The sequence below is a fragment of the Crocodylus porosus genome, unplaced genomic scaffold (genome assembly GCF_001723895.1).
Source record: "Crocodylus porosus isolate Cpor-Errol unplaced genomic scaffold, CroPor_comp1, whole genome shotgun sequence".
Lineage (NCBI taxonomy): Eukaryota > Metazoa > Chordata > Crocodylia > Crocodylidae > Crocodylus > Crocodylus porosus.
The window spans coordinates 162,972,510-162,990,636 of record NW_017728886.1 but is presented as its reverse complement, the minus strand read 5'-3'; the positions used below and the strand labels follow the sequence as shown (position 1 = coordinate 162,990,636).

The following is an 18,127-nucleotide window of genomic DNA, read 5'->3' as shown; positions in this document are numbered from 1 at the left end:
GACTTCCTGCCCTTTGGGCAGGGGGCTGGACTCGATGATCTCCCGAGGTCCCTTCCAGCCCTAATGTCTATGAAATCTATGAAAAGGCTGAAGTGCTCAATGCCTTTTTCACCTGCCTTCACAGGCAAGGTCAGCTTCCAAACTACTGCACCAAGCAGCACTGTTCGGGGAGGATGTGAGCAGCTAGCTGGTGAAAGAACAAGTTAGGGACTATATAGAAAAGCTGGACATATACAAGTCCATGGGGCTGGATGGGATACACCCTAGTGTGCCAAGGGAGTTGGCTGCGATTGCAGAGCTGCTGACCATCATCTTTGAAAACTCATGGCAATTGGGAGAGGTCCTGGATGATTGGAAAAGGGCAACTATCATGCTCATATTTAAGAAAGAAAAAGGAGGCTCCAGGGAACTACAGACCAACCAGCCTCACCTCATTCCCCAGAAAAATCATGGAGCAGATCCCTCAAGGAATCCATCTCAAACCACTTGGAGAAGGTGATTAGAAACAGTTAGCATGGATTCACTAACCAGATTGCTTTCTATGATGAGACAACTGACTATGGATACTAGACCAGTGGATGTGATATACCTTGATTTTAGCAAGGCTGTTGATACGTTCTCCCACAACATTCTTGCAGGCAAGCTAAGGAAGCATGGGTTGGATGAATGGACAGTAAGGTAGATAGAAGACTGGCTGAAGCATCCAGCTGAGAGTAGTAATCAATGGGCTCAATGTCTAATTGACAGCTGGTATCAAGTGGAGTGCCCCAGGGGTCAATTTTTGTTCAGTATCTTCATCAATGACCTGGAAGATGGCAGAGAGTGTATAATTGGCAAGTTTGTAGATGACACGAAGGGGGGGGGGGAGGAGTAGTAGATACGCTGAAAGGTAGGGCTAGGATTCAGAGTGACCTAGACAAATTGGAGGATTGGGCCAAAAGGAATCTCATGAGGTTCAACAAGGACAAGTGCAAAGCGCTGCACTTAGGATGGAACAATCCCATGCATCAAGTACAGGCTGGGGGATGGCTGGCTGGGCAGCAGCTCTGCAGAAAAGGACCTGGGGGTTACAGTGGACAATAAACTGGATATGAACCAACAATGTGCCCTTGTTGCCAAGAAGGCTAATGGCATATTGGGCTGCATTGGTAGTTTTGCCAGCAGGGCAAGGGAAGTGATTATTCCCCTCTATTCAGCACTAGTGAGGCTACATCTGGAGTACTGTGTCCAGTTTTGGGCCCCTCACTACAGAAAGGATATGGACCAGTGGAAGGCAACAAAAATGGTGAAGGGGTTAGGACATGTGACTTCTGAGGAGAGGCTGAGGGAACGGGGTTTATTTAGTCTAGTGAAGACTCAGAAGGGATTTAATAACAGCCTTCAACTACCAGAATGGGGGTTCTAAAAAGAGGATGGAGATACTGTTCTTAGTGGTGGCAGATGAGAGAACAAGGAGCAACAGTAGTTTAGGTTAGATATTAGGAAGAATTTTCTCACTAGGATAGTAAAACACTGGAACAGGTTACCCAAGAAGATGATGGAATCTCCACTGTTGGAGGTTTTTAAGATCCAGCTAGACAAAGCTTTGGCTGGGACGATCTAGTTGGGGATGGTCCTGCTTTGAGCAGGGGGTTCACTAGACAACCTCCTGAGGTCCCTTCCAGCCCTAATTTTATATGATTCCATGATTATTAAGGAATCAAGGGAGGGAGAGGAAGAGAGATTCAACAGGCTCAGATATATAGTTTCAAAAGTTGAGTAGCAAATAGCAAGTTAGGTCACCAACTGGGAAATGAAACTTAGTTGGCTCTACCCAGGAACGAATGAGGTTCTTGTCCCAGGGCCTAGCACAGTATCAAGGGAGACCTACAAGACCCAGAAAAAAGGAGGGGCAGGGGGGAAAGGTGTCAAGTGTATTAAAGGCTGCCTACAGAACAGGAAACCATGAATCTCTTCAGATTCTATTTTAGTACAATTTTAACCTTTAATCTCCCAGACTTTGTAATTTCCCCAATATAAAAAACTTCTTTTTTTTATGACCTATACGTAGATCGGCGATTCTAATCCAGGGTACTATGGGTGCCACAAAAGGTTAGCACTGTTAAGTTTACAACACGATTGACACAGTAAATCCATTCAAATAGAAATCCATAGCTGTGGTCTTTCTAAGTTCTTTGCAACAAAAAAAAAAAACCAAAACAAACTGCTCTGTTTTCTGTAAGCAAAAAAAAGAATGAAAACTAAGAACATTTCTAAGGGGTGTCTCAAGTGTAAAAAAAAATTGAGAGCCACTGATGTAGATGAATTACTAGTATAAAACAAAGAGTAACAGACTTCAAGGGTATTACTTCAGAAATGCACAACAGTCCTGGTCTTGCATTTGTTTCTGTAGTGCCTATAAAAATTAACAGGACTTTTGCTGTTATAACCTCTTTGCACCACACATAGAACATTCCTATGTAGAAGGTAATCAATAATGTGCTAGTAATGAAAAAACCATAAGCACTGGAATCTGACCTTTGTAAATCAATTTCATAATAGGACATTATACTAAACGTTTTCTTTTTTGAAGAAGAAAAAGGGAAATGAAATTAAGAATAACAATTTTATTTCCAGAGAATTTTGTCTGCTTAGTATTTCACATCTTCTTAGTTCTAGTGATTTCTCATACTTACTGCCAGGCAGTAATAAACTACCAAGAACAAGCCACCTTGATACAAGTGATAAAAAACAAGCTCACTTCAAGAGGTACACCTTTTTAAACTTGTTTTGATACCTTAAGAGAATGCACTAAAGGCAAGACAAGAACAACATCCGTAATTGGTTTATTCCACCAAAAAGCCATACTGTTTTCCAACATAAATTCATTTGAACTGTTTTTCCCCTATATCTGAGATTTTTACTTTTTTTTTTTTTTTTTTTTTTACAAAAATACATCATACCGAGGCTGACATTTGAGAGTTTAATTTTTTTAATCCAAAAGAATAATCCAGCTATATTTTTGCAGTCAAATAGTTCCAGACTTCATGTCTTCTATTTTCTCAAACTGAATTTGACAGCTTTTAAATAAGAGTTCAAACTATGTCCACAGTAAAAAAAAAAAATATTGATCTTCACATCTTATATACAAAAGGGATAGTTTGGCGACTGTGGAGGTGGTCTAAAAGAAAATGTCCAAGAATATCAGTACCTATACTTGGTAGAATAGTCTTTTGGTGACACTACCAGACCTCTACCTTTACGGGCTCCTCTATAAACTGTTTCTATAATGTCGATCATTTCTTGCTTGTCTTCCATTGCCCAATTAATTTTGTTGTTGTTACCTGTTCCTAAATCAATCATGATGTGTTTGTTCCTGTAAGAAGAAAGCAAATACCAGTCAATACGTTGCACCGCCCCCTTCTGAAGTATAAACTTACTTGTCTTGAAGAATTTCATAGAATTCAGTTCCACTATACGTAGCTCTTTCAACATATCCTTGCAGGTCAGTCAATAAGCCTAACTCTGAAAATGGCAGAGCTTATGTACCATTGTAATACTGAAGCTGAAACTTGTAATGTTTTAGCTTTAGGAACAGAAAAATAAGGCATAAAGATAACCCTCCTCAAGATTATTAATTACTCAAAAAATAGTTATTTATCTTTAAGAAGAAGATAGATTTAACACTGTATTTGATTTTGTGGTAACAGGGTACAACTACCTCTCAAAACCAAATTTAGCACAATTTAGTCAATTAAAAGGAGACCTAACACCCCCCAAAAATTGAATTTTCTTTAACGTTTTAATGGCATTGTTAAAATTACATTAAAAATAGTTTCTTTCCTTAGATTCAAGCTCTGACATTTCCTAAAGTACGGTGAACATAAAATATTATGCTAGCAGTTGGTCTATTCACTTTGAAGTGATCAGGATGCTTTTATTGCCCAAAGATGCTAAAAAGTACAACCACAAAATGTGATGATCACACAAAGTATTTTGTTTTTTGTCTATGTCCTTTAAATGTAACTATATGTCCAAGTTTATTTGTCATTTTACCAAGTATTGGCAAATGTAGAAGACTTCACTAGAAGCCAAGTTATTTCTTCTGCGATATACAGAAACTATTAGACACTTGTACAGCTAACATTTAAAATGTAAATGTTTTAGTTTTATGACTTTTTACATTTTTAGATATTCCATACATCTGACTTGTAAAATCAGATGCTGTATGTACACAAACGTGCAAGTTTCTAATTTTAGAGGAACAGTGTTGTGTTCATATGGATAGCTGGAAGGAAAAAAAAAATGTTCTCTCAAATTTCATGGGCAATAAATCCAAGAATGGCTTCTGCACACAAAGGGACAGTTAAAAAAAAACAAAAAACAAAAAAACAAAAAAACCCAACAGAAATACCCCACATTATTAAGATTCCAAATTGATGGAAGTGATTCAGGTTGCTTAAGCTGGATGGCATATTTCCATGACACAAAGCCAATGAAAAAACAAAAAAACTGAATACAGAATGTTATGCAGTTATAAAACAATAAACATTTAACTTTCCACTACAGTGAGATTCTACCAGAGAGAAAATTTAGCACCAAGTGAAGGTTTTATTTGTAGTGTCAGCTCAGTTCATGAAGTGCTGTTTTTAATTCACAGGACTACAAATTTAGTAGCAACCAGCTACTTGACCAAAGATCAACTTGACCAAAGATTTTTATCAGGATGTTAAATTAGATCAAATGCAGAGTGGCTCTTGTCCCAGTTAATATGTTATTATTAGAGATGCACTGATACATCAGTCAGATATTGGATCACCACTGATATAAAAAAAAAAAAATTTACTGTATAGGAAATCAGCCTGATGTGGCCGATAAATGCCCGTGCAGCCACAGAGCAGCACACAGGCAGCGAGGAGCACAGCCCGGCAGCTTGGAGAACTGCATGCAGCTGGTAAGTCTGTTGCGATGGAAAGGGAGAGAAGGGGTATAGGGGGCAGATCAATGGCACTCACAGTGAGGGAGGGAGTGGGGCTGGAATAGGTGCTGCCCAGCTGGGGTAGGGCGGGGCACCCAATAAAGCTGCAGATAGTCCATGGGGCATGGGCTCCCACTGCTGCACACACCCTGGGAGGGCGTGGGGTGGGGGGAAGAACGTGCCCCCAGATCTGTGTGGGGTGAAGCAGGCTGCAGCTGCCCCCCCCATTCCCTGGACAAGCCGTGGCTCCATCCCCCATCCCGCCCCAGCTGGGCAGCACCTGCCCCAGCCCCATTCCCCTCCCTCACTGTAAGGGGCCTTGTTCTGCCCTCCCCGCCACCCTTCCCTCACAACAGACTTACCAGCTGGATGCAGCTGTATTGGAAATCGGATCAATATTGCCAGATAGCCTATTTTTTAAGAAGGCATATCTGTATCGGCCCCCAAAAGCTTGGGAGTTATTATTATGCACTCCTAGTTGTTATTTTTACATAAAACAACATTTCCCCATAATAAATTGTTAAATATTTTCATATACTTGTCAGCATACAAAAGACAAAAATGCATTGCCTTAGTTATAATACAAAACCCAGAATTACCCAATTAAGTTATACTGTAGAAATAAGACATACCTAAAGAAAAACATGACTGTACAGGGATCATACAACTCATACATCTTGTTGAAATCTGGTACTTCTGTAATGTCCACAAGATAAATAACAGCAAAATTTTTCACCTGGACAAGAAAAAAAACAAAATACCAATATATGAACAAATAAATACCACTAGCAAGTTGTTGTTTTTAAATGGTGACAGATTTTATATAAATGTTTACATTATTGCAATATTAATTGTGCCCAGTGTTCATTGGTAAATTAGTTTGATCTCTTTTTTCTTGTTGCCTTTGCCAATTACTTAACAGATTAGAAAATACACACTATACTAATATTAAAGAAAGGTGGAATTCACAGCCAGCACCAAAAGAAAAATGGCTTACTAAAACTGTTATATACACACCCCATAATACCCACCTCTCCATTGCATACCTCATTTAATAAATACAAATATTTAACAAGTGCGGTAGCAATGGCTGTGATTAAACACATCAACCTTAACTCCATATTTTCAGTGGTAAGTTCTAGAAGCTTTCACATAAGCTGGAGTTTTTCTACATTCTCTAATTAAAAAAAAAAAAAAAAATCTGAGCAAATATGCATCAGCTCTTACTGAGCAGGACAGTAGGAAAATATTAGCCTCATTAAAAACTGAAGCTTTTTTTGACCAATGGAAGTGGTAGAATCTGACATGCAAATAATTCTTCCTGAATGCATCTACATATGCAATTCATGAGATGCAATAAGCTCTGGAGCAGTTCAAGCCACTGCTCCCAGGAGCAGAGCCTACATGTGTGCCTGGGACAGCAGCAATTTTAGCTGGGGCAGAGCAGGCCCCCAGCTGGCTGGGCTGACTGGATGCAACGTACTCCCTGCAGTCAGTATCTACAGGTGCATTTCAGCGCAGTAAAGTACTCTGCTGTAAGATAGTACTGTCTCCAAAAGTACTATCCTACAGCAGAATTAAGTAGTTTACTGTGCCCCAAAACAGATTCATGTATAGACCATGACGCTTTACTGTGGAGCTAATTAGCCCATGTACATGTAGATTACACCCCCCAAGAAGTGATTTTACAAATGCCACTGAAAATAGATTTTTACCTGTCTGAGTTACTACTGAGAAAAAGCCACACATTCTACATGTACACAATATTTAATTTTTTTAAAGTTAAGTTTGTGGGTAACTTCACTCCATTAAGAAAACTATTGCCAACTGAAAACTAAGCACAGTATACAAACTGATATATTTGAGAGATTAAGTCAGTGGAGACATATTTAACAATGATATGTGTATACAAGAATGAAATATATTAAGAGATGATACATCTGTATCTAAATTACAGCCAATTTTGAGAATGGTGTTTGATCCTTTATTTACATGGTACTGTAATCTAGAAGAATGAGAGAAGAGTCAGGGTTGGGAGAACATTTTTTTGATTCCTTTGGATCAGACTGCAAAATTTCTCTCTCCAGATAATGGAATCTATAAGAATATCTCCCCAAGCTTAAATATTTTTCACAGTATTTGTGATTTTTCAGACAACCCCCAACTGGAAATAGTATGTGATTAAACTAGAAATTACATTAAAAATGTTTAAAAACTAATCAAAATATAAATTCCACAGAAAAATTTATCTGGTATACTCTGAAATTACACATTTTTTAAAAAGTCTGCATACACAGGTGCTGTAATTAGGAAAGTACTGTGATTTTTAAATTTGTTTCCAGATTCTAGAACTATTTGGTATATATTATGAACCAAAATAAAAATTAAAGCTTAGGAGTTTCAAATCATTTCCTGTTCATGAACTTCTGTACACAAAACCAAAAGTTTGTTAGCACAGTTCACTTCTGACATATGATCATGTTTCTATTTTAGTGAGCCAAAGTTGTTTGCAATTATTTTATACAATTTATCATCTTAAATGCCACTGCAAATATAACAAGTACTAATACTCTAACAGTGCACATTGCATTACAGTTCAGGTGCAATTTTCTTTTGGGAAATTCTTTATAATGCACATTTACATGAAAATACAATTTCTACAACCCACCAAAAGTAATCCTTGGATAAGTTAATAGTGCCTGCTTTAACAGGTGGTTACTGCGAGGTATACACAGGGCACGGGTAGATTTCACCACTACATCGCCATAGCAGCGCATTATAACTGCAGAGCATGCTACTATGGCAACATAGCTGGCAATCACGTGTAGACCTGCATAATCGTGACATTGCTGTAGGTGTGCCATATGGCAATATAGCACGTTGCTACATCACTGTAGGGCAACACGTAGGTATGCTCGAAGTGTCTGTATTTTCTGAACTATACAAGTATGCCATTTAAAAAGATTCATTTTAACACAAGAACTTAAAAGCAATAAAAAATACCTTCTATCAAACTGATATATTGTTGCTTATCCAGCATGTAGTCACGAGCTGGTCTCCTTTCCTAAAATTTCAGATAACTCTTCTTTGTTTTATGAAGCCAAGAACTTTTACTGAATAGTAAACAGGAGTGCACGGCTAGAGATTTTTTGAACCGATACTGATGACCGATTTTTAAGAAGCCATATCAGCTGATACCAATCTGATTGCCAACATGCAGCTGGGCAGCTTGGAGACCAGTGTTGGCTGGTAAGTCTGGTGTGCGGAAGGGGTAAATTGAGGCCCCCTCAGTGAGGGAGGGAGTGGGGTAGGGGCAGGTGCTGCTCAGTTGGGGCAGGGTGGGGTGTGGGATGGAGCTGCAAGCAGCTCATCTGGGGGGCTCAAGGAAGGAAGGGTACGGCTTCCACCCTGCACACACCCTTGGAGGGCACCCTTGGGGGGAGGAAGTGTGCCTCTGGATCTGTGGGGTGAGGGTGAGCAGCCACTTTGGGCTGGGGCTGTGCCAGGCTCTTCCCAGCAAGGGGCTAGGCGGGAACGGGGCTATGGGGGGGAAAATGGGGGAGGCTGCAGCCACCCCAAAATTCATTGTAGCTCCCCCAATGCCCCCTCCCAGCACTGCCACCACGCACCCCTGACCCAGCCAAGCCCCCTGCCAGAAAGAGCCCAGTACAGCCCCCAACCCCAGCTTGCAACTGCAGCCTGCCCTGCCCCACATGGATCCAGGGGCACATGGCTCCCATGCCCTCTTGGGGTGCATGCAGCAGCAGGAGCCATTCCCCTCATCCCATGCCCACACTGCCCCAGCTGAGCAGCGCCTGCTCTAGCCCCACTCCCTCCCTCATCATAGGGGCCTCCATTTGCACTCCCCATGCCCATTTCCTCCACCCACCCTTTCCCCCACACCACTTACCAGCCCAACACTGGTGTCCAAGCCAGTGGGCTGAGCTCCTGGTTCCATGCATGCTGCAGCTGTGAACACACATGGGGCATTTATTGGCCACATCAGGCAAAGAAAGCCCATTGTCGATGCTTTCAATTTTCCCTATATCAGTGCACCTCTAATAGTAAATAATAAATACCCATTTTTTTAAAAAGATGAACTTATTCTGAACATCACAGCAAAGCATATATGGATTTTACCACCATAATCCAGAAACCTCATGAACATTAATTTAATTTACCCTACTAACACCTCACTTATTAGAGAAAAAGCACAGGAGGATACAGTGCTGTGATCTTCTACCAGGATGCCACAGTACCCTGAGATCTTTTCAAGGGCATTGCAAGGTGCCACACTATGGTAGCACTGTTAGGTGTGCATAAAATAAACCCAGGGATTTCAGCTAGGAATCCTTAGCATTAAAAGCATTTTGACCTATTGCAGTCTGAGTTCTTTGCAACAGAAGAATTGTTCTATTATTATTCTGTAGTCAGACAGGTTGAAAACTTAAGAGCTGGCATTCTTCAAGCAGTGCCTCGAGTCTACATGTGTCAGAGGGGTTTTATTTTTTTCACCTTCCTCAGAAGTACTGAGGGTTGGCTGCAGCCGGGGCTGGGGATTTTGACTGGTGTGTACCAGAACTCCGGTTGGGACTTAAACATTGAGATCCCTACCTATAGGGTCTTGCTTCTTTCTCAGCTTAGGGTCAGACTTGGGGTCATGAAGGAATTTTACACTGTAGTCAGATTGGTAGGGACTGTGGGGGGTTTTGCCTTCCTCTGTTGGGGTTGCGGGTAATTGCTCTCTTCCTTGGATCTCTTAAGTCTATTTAACAACCCTCATAGCAGCAGGAAATTATCTATCATTATTACCCTGCTTTACCCATGTCAGATTAGGGTGTTATTTTGTGTTGCTGCATCAGGGTCAACTGTAGTTTTACTAATAGGTAGACAATGAGTTTGTATAGGATGGTTTGTATAGGGATGCTCCTGCCTCTGGCCAGGGTTGGACTACGTGACCTTTGGAGGTCCCTTCCAGCTCTGTTTCTATAATACTAAAAAGGTTGAGAACCACTGATATAATGACTTGCCCAAAGTTTGAGGCAGAACTCAGACCCCAAGTCTCAGTCCAGTGTTTTAACCATGAAACTACCTTTCTTTGCCTCTTGTTTTCTCCATGTCCTCTACTTCAAACCTGGCAATATGTTTTTAAGCAGACTCTGGAATGAGAAATTAATGCTTTACAGCACCTGACCAAAGAATCAGAGCTATGTTAGTTGTAAACTTGTAGGGACAGGGACTAACATTTTGTGATATACACTGTACAAACAGAACAATCACATCCTTCTAAGTAGGACAGTATTACTCTTGTACTACACGAAGCTGGTCCTCTAACATTTCAAGATAGTGCCTGATAAATCAAACCATAAGAACAAGAAATTAGCTAGTAACCCATAAACATATAGACAGGAATCAATAAATCAAATTCCAGTGAGATTCTTTAGTTTACATCAAATCTTTTTTGCTGGTACTATATCAAATTCAATTTTAAAACATTTATTTTTGAAGAATATACAAAAACAAAATGAGATACTTAGATAGCTAAAACTATTCAATGAAGATATCTATAGACATGAATGAAAATCTTAGTACCAATATTCAAGTGCAGTGCGGCCTAAGTAAAAATTCTTGCAGTAGTTTCATTTAATCACTGGAACTTCTGAGAAAGTATTTCCTTGTAGACCACAGGGACTAATGTAAAGTGTTGCATAATCTGGAAATAAAAACACTACTGATGAGATTTGTAGCATGTCATTTGTCCAAAGACCTTTTATACCTCCACCTAACTTTCAAGTGAATTCTGATTTTAGTGAGTTGACTAAAACTGTTAGTTTGTAAACTGACACTGCACATTATACAAATATTGAACTCAAAACTATTAATTCCTAATTGTAGGACTTTCATGGAAACAGTGAATTAAAGTGATACTGGAATATGTGTATAGAGATCTATAGAGTACGCAAAGAAACAGTCTTATCTGGGTATTCTGAATAAGGCATTTATCTGAATAATAACCATGAAGAACTTCAATAGACCCCCTGGAAGAATGTATCTGTACCTTTATTTTCCTTTCCAAGAAAAGTCTGACAGGCTATGCAAATCCTAAGGTAAAATACAATTTTTGTCAATATATAATCCTGCCCTCCCAAACATTAACAGCTCAATGAAGTTAAGCAAAAGAAAAAAAAAAAAAGAGAAAAGTTGGATATTTTCTCTATCTTACTGGGTCACTTTAGCTCCTGTTGAATGTGTTAAGAAGGCTTATAATTCTTATTGCATTTATCAATCCCTTTCCCAAAAAATTATATTATACCTCATGTATCGTTTATATAGCAATACAAGAACAAGTAAAACTGATTATCCAATTTCTAAATTAATTCAAATGTTGCTAGTGGAAACAAGCCTGTACTTTTTTGTTGGGATCCCAAATACATTACAAAATTAAGTTTCTGAATTAAGCTTGAACTACACAGTGTAAATGTGGTTTAAGCTGTTACACGTGTTCTGGGACCTGTGCTGTGAGCCGTGTGGATACTGGAGTGCACAGAGCGGGCACTGCATGCAGCACAGTTCAGCTAGAAGAGCAGCCATGCTGCATGTAATGGTCACCCCAGCTGGACTGCGCTGCATGTGACAACCGCCCCAGCAGTTTCAGGACTGTGCTGCATCTGGAACCTGCTCCAGCCAGCCGAAGACCTGTGCTGCATGCAGTGCCTGTGAATGCCATATAAAGCACAGGTCCTGGACTAGCTGGAGAGGGCACTGTGTGCAACATACATCCCAGGGCAGGTGTTATGCGTGGTACAGTCTGGCCACAGCAGCCACCATTTGCAGCATGGCTGCCAATTTGCCCAGACAGTGACATATGTAGTGCCCATTTCAACCATTCTGAGATCTGTGCCACACAGCACAGGTCCCAGATGGACTGGAAATGATTATTAAATCTAGTAAGCAGAGTGAGAGGCAGGGGAAAAGAAAGGGGGATGTTGAGGGCATCTGTCAGCTGGATCTGGCCTGTGGACCAGTCCTGTGCCATGGGCATGTGTCGTCCCCACATACGTCTGATCAGACGTAGGGGCAGGACCGGGGCCAGATGATGGGACTCTGTGGGCTCTATGTTTAACACCCCTGCCATAAAGCCCAGACGGGCTCCAGGAACAGAATCCAGAACTAGAGACTCCTACCTTCCTGTTACATGCAACCTCTGAATATACCACAACTGTAGTTCTCCAATGCAGATAGAGTGGTGGGGTAATTTACTGAGCTCAGAAACATCTCTTATGTTCCCACAGGACAGCATATTGCTGAGATACTATACGGTTCTCCATGTGTTACCATCCAAACAAGAAACAGTATAACTACCTTAGTATAATGCCACAGACTGGCTAAATCACTCAGAGCCAAAAAATTGTGGATCTGTGACAACAACTGCTTGTTAAAACAGTAACTTTTATCACAGGAAGCTTCCTGGGACAAATTTTAAGTGTGGACAGGTATTTGGCTGCAGCACCTCCAATCAGCTCTTAACATTGTAGGGGACACCCAGGCAGCCCTCTCACCCTTGTTGCCCTATGGCAAGGTTGATAGGGCTCTGTTCAAATAGTGCCAGCAGCAGTTGATGAAGGGGGTAGGGATAGGGAGGGGGTGATGATCAATCAGCCTGTGCCATCGCAGAAATCTCACCTGGCAGCAGCCAATTAAAGCACTAAAGCCCATAAAAGGACCAGCAGCTTTAAAGGGCTCATGGGGCAGCCCAAAACCAGCTCCAGCCAGCTCTCAGGCTGTCCAGGAGCTGGGAACTTTAAGGGGCTTCCAAACCTGTCAGGTGACCTGGGCAAGGGGAATTATGGAGCAGCCTCTATTGCCCCCTGGCTAGAGAGCATACCTTTGTGTAGTTGGGGGTAGTACATATGTGGTCACCAATATATTGCTTTTTGTTGTTTTTGTGTTTTGTTTTGCTACAAACAGGTGCAAATATATATATTGCTTCCAACTTGGGAGGTAACATGCACGTAGCTAACTCAGGTAACTCCATACAATACCTTGCACCAACTTAAGGCTACAGTAAGGCAGCTACAGTATATTATTTCTAGTTCTGGCTCTGTAAATTGCTTTGTGCTATCAAGGGGTACCTATACACGAGCAGTGAAGCTGTCCCAATGTGCACTGGAGCAGGCTTGACTAATTGAGTCTGCTGGAGCACGGCAGTTACTGTGCTCCAGCAGACTCCAGCATCTTGCGTATCAGCATCCCTTAGTTTAAAAATGGCAGTGGGGGTGCTTTATAAAGTGGGGACGCTGGTACGTGAGATGCTCCGGGTGCTTTAATTAGAGTGGCTCTTGGAGATGCTTGAATTAAAGCACTCCCCTTTCCCCCCAGACCACATATACAAACACCTAGGATGGGCCACAGTTCAAATAGGCTGAGAACCACTGTGTTATGAGAAGTACAACCAAGGAGGAAAACAGGATACTAAGCCTGCTGTAGTGATAGACCAGGTTAAGGAATCCTCATCCAAGTTAAGGAAATCTAATGGATTTTCATTTTCTGGGCTGAAAGAGGCTGCAAACAATCGAGGAACAGCACTGCATGAAACTGTCTAGCAACCCCTCCGATTAAAGTCCCACCTACATTTGTATAAAACTCTTCTATAGCTGAAGTTGCTTTAAGACAGCTGAAAGATGTATATGAATATTGCAAGCTACAATAGGTTACAAAAAAAAGCTTGAAACTGGGATCTACTGTAGGATACAGTTGTAAGAAGTGCATGGCATATTGTCCATGCTGGCCAACTAAACTGTTTTAAAAGTCTTAAGTTAGGTTTTAATACAAACATGGTTAAGATACAAGTTGGACTGCACTTAACAGAAATTTCTAACTTTCTTAGGCTTATCAAAGCCTAAGAAATAGTGAAAGAACAGGACAGTTAGAGGGTTGGGTTAATTTAAAGGGAAATTTTGGGAGGTTCTAAAAGCATGAAGAGGGTGTACTAACAGAAAGCATAGGAGAAAATGAGGAGACAAAAAAGTTCTTTAATACAGCAACATGCTTTGGATTACCTCAAACTTTAAATATGAAGAGATTTATAAGCATTAGACTGATGTGATTAACAATTTGTGTCTTTTTTGGCTGAATACCAACAGTATTGATTGCACTTCATTTATCAAATCTCTTTCCCCCCCTCTTACATTAACTCTTGCTGTAGTTTTTGCCTCTGAGTAACAAGGAAATGGCCACTGCTTGAGTAGTTCTCGTTACTAATCTTACTTTTAACCATTGTTGCGTAACAAACTGTAGGACTGGATCTAAAACTGTTTTATTTATTTGTATAAAAATTAGAAAAGTTCCATGCCTTTGGGACTCACAAAAATTGAAGGCCCCTCTTAAAACAGCCCTTTGAAAAGTATTTCAGATATCTTCAAGATATTTTAAGACTATTTTACATTGTTTTGCTTTGACAAGCTTCTACTTAAAAGTGGATCTCAGTATAAAACATATGTATTGTGAGATTTTCAAAAGGAAATGAGTCATCAGTATGCACAGCGCCAAACTAAATGCTTACTTCAATTGCTAGTAACAGATTTCTACTTTGTATTTTAGAATTTTGCTATATGGTTCCCAAGACATTCAGATTAATAATGTTAAACTCTGTTCTGATTAGAGTACCCCAAAACATTACTACTTCCTAAAACATGCTGCACATTTAAAAAAAAAGTTGCACCTGGATATTAAGTGTAATACAGCTACATTCTCTCCAAATGTAGCATGCAACTACAGCACATTAACATTTTGAATTATATTCTAGTAAAGCACCTGTGCAATTGGAACTTTTACTCACTCTTTACAACAGCTGCGAGATCCAAACATGGCTCGTAAGCAAGAGGATGAGGAAGGATCCCCCCCTTTAATCTGCCATTTCTGCAGGGGGAGATTTTTAAATAAAGTTACAATGATCTTTTCTCCTCCACAATCAAACGTAAATGCCAGTATGCCTTCCAAACTGCCAAGAGTCCTGCCAAAGATAGATACTAACACTAAGCCCACAATATTTAAGAGAAGCATATGATGCATACAAAATACCAGGAAGCTGTTAAAAAAATCCCTAAACTAAACTTTATTATATCTCAACACTTGGAACAGGTACAGTAGCCTTACCAGAGTGCCCCTAAGAACACTGTGCAATGACTAATACAGAAACATCTTCACATACGGTTATACTGTAAAAAAAAGGCACAATACTTTCTGAAAATAATTAATGACTGCCATCTGACACAAATTCAGATAATATTCCTTTTTGTTCTGGTTCTTTTCATCTATGTTTTATTTGAGTTTGCTGACAGTTCTGCTTACTTGTACCACTGTGCAGCAGCACAAGACATGTTAAGAGAGGCTGTACAGTGAATCACCTATTTACATAAACAATACTTAATTTCGCTTCAGTATCTAAACTGCTTAACAGGAGACTCATAGGGTGTTGCTCTTCCATTTGGAAAAGCTTCACAGATTGGCACAACATGCCCAGATTTTCAGTAAGTTTTACAAAGTCTGAATACAGTCCATTAGTGAATGCTTAGTGAAGTACAGTCTACTCCCAGGCTTTTAAGTTGCTGGAAGCGTTTATTTAAAGGCATGCCAAAGTGTGTCAATATTTTAAACTATTCCAATTAAAAAGTTGCCAGTGTATTAATGTTACATTCTCTCACTTAAAAAGAATAATGAACTTATCTATAATGTTACTACTAGTTAGGTTGCACACATGCTTGTTTCCCTTTGCAGATTAAGCTATTAAATCCAGGGGTGCACTAATAGAGACTTTTTGGGCTGATACCAATGGTCTACTTTTAATGAGCTATATTGGACAATACTGATCTGATTGCTGACATGCAGCCAGGCAGCTTGGAGAGTAGCGCCTGGCTGGTAAGCCTGTTATGGGGGGCACGAAAGGTGGGAAGGGAGTGGGGCTGGGCGCGGGATGGAGCCGTGAGCTGCTCATCTGGGAAGCACATGGAAGGCAGCTCCTGCCAGTGCACGCATGGGGGGGGGAGGGGGGCATATGCCCCTGGATCTGTGCACAGGACATGGGTGGGCGGCTGCTGCAGGCTGGGGCAGCGCTGAGCTCTTCCCGGGGGGTTGGGCTAAACTGTGTTTGGCAAGGGCGGCAGTGGTGATTGGAGGGGAGCTATGGGGGGAGGAGGAGATGGAGCCACCCCAAAAATCTGCCATAGACCCGATCCCAACACCGCCACTGTCCACCCTGAATGCAACCCCAACCTAATCCCCACCACCAGGAAGAGTCCGGCGCTGCCCCCAGGGACTGCCTGCCCTTGCCCTGTGCCCAGATCCGGGGACACATGCCCCACCATACCCTCCCAGTGTGCCAGCAGTGTCAGGAGCTGCTACTCCTTCCCCACGTCCTTCAGCCGACCTGCTGGCAGCTCCATCCTGTGCCATGTTCCAGCTGTGCAGCAGCTTCCCCTGCCCCAGCCCCACTCCTGCCCTCACCACGGGGGCCTCAATCTGGCCCCCCTCATGCCCCTTCCCCCACAACACACTTACCAGCTAGACCAAGCTGCGCTCCACGCTGCCAGGCTCTGCTCCTGGCCGCCTGCATGCTGTGCTGCAGCTGTGTGCGTGCACAGGGCATTTATTGGCAACATTATCAGCCACATCAACCAAAAAAAAGTAAATTGCCAATACTGTCAATTTTCCTTATATTGCTGCTGATCCAAGATGGGGCCCATGTATTAGTGTACCACTAATTAAATCCTTATCTATTAACAACAAATATAAATCAATGTTTGAATTTAACTGCACTGTTTCCATTTAACTGAATGTCAAAGAACATGTCCTTTCTTGGTAGCTGATGAAATGAGTTCTTGCTCTCATGAAAGCTTATGTATCTCTGATTTAGTTAGTCCAGGGGTGTCAAACTCATCGGGTGCCATGGGCCAGATGAAGGGTGAGGGGCTGGTCCACTGGCTGGATGAATGGAGCAGGACCGATCTATGGGCCAGACCAGGCTTGCAGACCAGCCCTGCATGCTGAAACCAGCATGAGAGTGAGCACAGGATGGGCTATGCATGCAGTGGGTGCCCTGGACTGGTTACATGCAGCATGAGCCCTAGACTAGTCATGCACTCTGCAAGAAGCACATGCCCAACACAACCCCATATGCCACACACCATTTTGCCCTGGCCTTATGTGCCGCATGAAGGGTTCAGGGCTGACCCAGTGCATGCAGCGCACAGCTCCTGGGTCCACTCCAAGACCCGCAGGCAGCACCATGGGGCAGCTGACGGGACTCCACGGACCAGCTCAATTCTGCAGGCCCTATATGTGACACCCTTGAGTTAAACTGTCCAAGTGGGGGCCAAGTGCTTTGGTAGGCATGCCATAAATGAGACCCGCACCTGCCACAAGTGGGACTCTAATCCTTTTCCCAATTTGCTGCTCTGCTTTCCGCTCCCTGCCTGCTCCCACACTCTGCCTTTTGTTCCCTGCCTAACCTGCCATGTACCACACATGGAGCCTGCCCGTGCCACAGGTTGGCCCCACCATGTCTATCCGGTGCATCTCTCCCCTGCCTCCTGCCAGAACGTGCTGGGCAAGGGCAGGAAATCCACCATCCCGCAGACAAATGATTTGGCAACCAACAAAGTGCCTGAGGCCACGTGGCCTCTGCCAGGCACCAGCCCAAGCCCACCTTCTCAGCGATGCTGTACAACACCTCGTCCATCTTCATGCATGTGGGATCCCAGTCGTGGCCGAAGCGGATGACCACCACGCGGTCCTCCTCCGACAGGATGGCCTGGTCCACCTGCCAGCCATTGTGCAAGTGCGGTAGCATGTACGACATCGCGGCGGCCGACCTGTGCGGGGCCTGCGGACCACAGGGAAGCGCATGAGGGGGGAAATCCCGCGTGCCCGCCCCTCCCCCAGACCCCCCCCGCGCCCTTCTAGCACGTCCCGCCCCGGGACACCGACCTCCGCCCCCGGCCGCGGAAAAGACGCGGCCCCGCCGCAACAACGCCGCCCCTAGGGCCAGAGCGAGACCCAGAGCCCGGGCTCCGACAACTTAAGAGGCTGGAGCGGAAGTGACGCAAGCGCGTTTCCGGGCCCGGCGTGAAGGCAACAAAGGAGCGTTTCCGCCCTGTCTCTGCTTGCTGTTTC

At 42.6% G+C, this 18,127-nt stretch overlaps 1 protein-coding gene across 2 annotated transcripts; it reads right to left on the bottom strand.

The window, feature by feature from the left end:
• Window positions 1–2,571: 2,571 nt before the first annotated feature.
• Window positions 2,572–18,049, bottom strand: TXNL4A (thioredoxin like 4A). Of its 2 annotated transcripts, none has more exons than XM_019544619.1 (4): window positions 17,942–18,049; window positions 17,661–17,837; window positions 5,590–5,693; window positions 2,572–3,355 (listed from the first exon to the last, which is right to left on the bottom strand). In XM_019544619.1, exons 2-4 carry the CDS (start codon window positions 17,811–17,813, stop codon window positions 3,184–3,186), a joined length of 429 nt encoding a protein of 142 aa, XP_019400164.1. In that variant the 5' UTR covers window positions 17,814–17,837; window positions 17,942–18,049; the 3' UTR covers window positions 2,572–3,183. The 2 variants fall into 2 exon arrangements, with proteins under 2 accessions (XP_019400164.1, XP_019400172.1); XM_019544627.1 differs by lacking the exon at window positions 17,942–18,049 and adding an exon at window positions 14,796–14,875 and having other exon boundaries at window positions 17,661–17,748.
• Window positions 18,050–18,127: the final 78 nt, after the last annotated feature.

Bases quoted from the DNA above. Each gene is read 5' to 3' on its own strand.
- TXNL4A (XM_019544619.1), bottom strand. From the start codon at position 17,813: ATGTCGTACATGCTACCGCACTTGCACAATGGCTGGCAGGTGGACCAG. The intron at 5,694-17,660 runs GTGGGCTTGGGC...TTTCTTGTCCAG, and splicing joins TGTACAGCATCGCTGAGAAG to GTGAAAAATTTTGCTGTTAT. The intron at 3,356-5,589 runs GTATGTCTTATT...TTCTTCTTACAG, and splicing joins ACAGTCATGTTTTTCTTTAG to GAACAAACACATCATGATTG.